We start from the raw sequence: 1,840 nt of genomic DNA, 5'->3' as shown, positions 1-1,840 counted from the left end.
TCAGGAAGAAAAGAGTCTGAGCACCCTGTCCCGGATCTTCTTGGTCCGTACGCCGTAGATGACGGGGTTCAGCGTAGGTGGAACCACGAGGTAGACGTTGGCAATGAGGATGTGGACAGAATGGGGGACGTTGTGGCCAAAGCGGAGGGTGAGGAAGGAGAAGACAGCCGTTGTGTAGAAGACGAGTATGACACAGATGTGTGAGCTGCAGGTGCCCAGGGCCTTGAAGCTAGCTTCTCTGGAGGGCAAGTGGCAGACGGTGCGCAGGATCAGGCCGTAGGAGAGGCTGATGAAGCAGACATCAAAGCCTCCAATCAGGAAAGCCAAGGTGAGGCTGTAGCCCCCACTGGCCGCCGTATCCGCACACGCCAGTTTCAGCAGAGCCATGAACTCGCAGTAGCTGTGGACAATGACCTTGGACTTGCAGAAGGGCAGCCGCCCCACCAGGAACGGGTGTGGCAGGAACAGCACCAGCCCCCGAGCCACCACGGCCAGCCCCACCTTGGCCAGGAGGGCGTTGGTGAGGACAGTGGCGTGGCGCAAGGGGTTACAAATGGCCACGTAGGGGTCGTAGGCCATGGCCAGGAAGAAGCCAGACTCCATGGCAGTGAAGGAGTGGATGAAGAACATCTGGGCCAGGCAGGCGTGGAAGCCGATCTCCTTCCTGCCAAACCAGAGGATGGCGAGGAGCTTGGGCAGGGCGGAGGAGGAGAGCACCAGGTCTGTGAGGGAGAGCATGCCCAGGAAGAGGTACATGGGCTGGTGCAGGCTGGGCTCCATCTTGATCACGAGCAGGAGGCCAACGTTGCCCAGCAGAGCCACCAGGTACATGGAGCAGAAAGGCACAGAGAGCCATCTGTGCAGGGACTCCAGCCCTGGGATGCCCAGGAGGGTGAAGGCATCGTGGAGCGTGGCCGTGGCATTGCCGGGGGCAGCAGAATTGGTGTGCTGCATGGTGCACCTTCCTCTGCAGAGCCTCATCGGTCAAAGAGACCCTTGGACAGAAGGGAAGGAGATTACATCAGGGGGAGGGGGACAGGGGGGGTGAAGAGAATTTGGGCCATGACTTTAGATATAGCAACCTCTCTGTGACATTGCAGCCAATCTGTGGGGTTCAATATAAGTTGGAGATAGAGATGGAAATATGAAGATGGAGATGGAGATGAAGAGATGGAGATGATGGAGATGAAGAGAGAGATTGAGATGGGGATAGGCAAATGGGGATGGAAATGAAGATGGTGATGGAGAGATGGAGATATGCAGATGGAGATGATGGAGAGATAGAGACAAACTAGGATAGAGAGAAAGTGAGAGAGATAATAGATAACAGAGCCATCCAGTTCCCCGAGATCTGAGCCATTCAGCCCAGAGACTGATCTGGTTGTCCACTCCAGAGACGCTGCTCGCTGGTGCTTTTCCTGCAAGGAGCGTGCAGGAGTCAACAGCCAGGCAGTTTATGACCGGTCCTTCCCCCCCACCTCAGTGGCCTTTGGGGAGTTACTATGCACAGGCAGCCCCAGAGAGCCAAGGCGTTGCCTTCTCCCGCCCTGGCTTCCCTCTGAACACAGGCACCAAGCCAGTCCAGGTGCTCTGAGTATTTCTGGCTGGGGGGGACCTCTTCATTCCTCCCCCAGTGACGGGGCTTTTATTCCCTGGTTCTCCCTCCTCACGAGGGCTCATTAACAGAAAGACTACAGGATAATCCCTGATCCCCTTGCTGAACATTGCCTTGATGCCCCTGCGCCATTCATCCGCCTCAGGAGTCTCCAGACCTGGCAGTTTAAAGACTTGTGGACTTCAACTTCCAGAAGCTGAGGAGTTCTTGGTCCACAAGTCTTAA

General features: G+C 56.4%; 1 protein-coding gene across 1 annotated transcript; it reads right to left on the bottom strand.

Annotated features, from left to right (window-relative positions):
* LOC310640286 (olfactory receptor 52P1-like) lies at window positions 1–907 on the bottom strand (the record flags this gene model as incomplete). The annotated part of the gene is made up of 1 exon (XM_083362500.1): window positions 1–907. The coding sequence occupies exon 1, from the start codon at window positions 829–831 to the stop codon at window positions 1–3; it is 831 nt and encodes a 276-aa protein (XP_083218626.1). The 5' UTR covers window positions 832–907.
* Window positions 908–1,840: the final 933 nt, after the last annotated feature.

Source organism: Vipera ursinii (genome assembly GCF_947247035.1).
Source record: "Vipera ursinii genome assembly, chromosome: 4".
Lineage (NCBI taxonomy): Eukaryota > Metazoa > Chordata > Lepidosauria > Squamata > Viperidae > Vipera > Vipera ursinii.
Note: the sequence above shows the minus strand (reverse complement) of the source record. Positions and strands in the feature narration are given on the sequence as shown.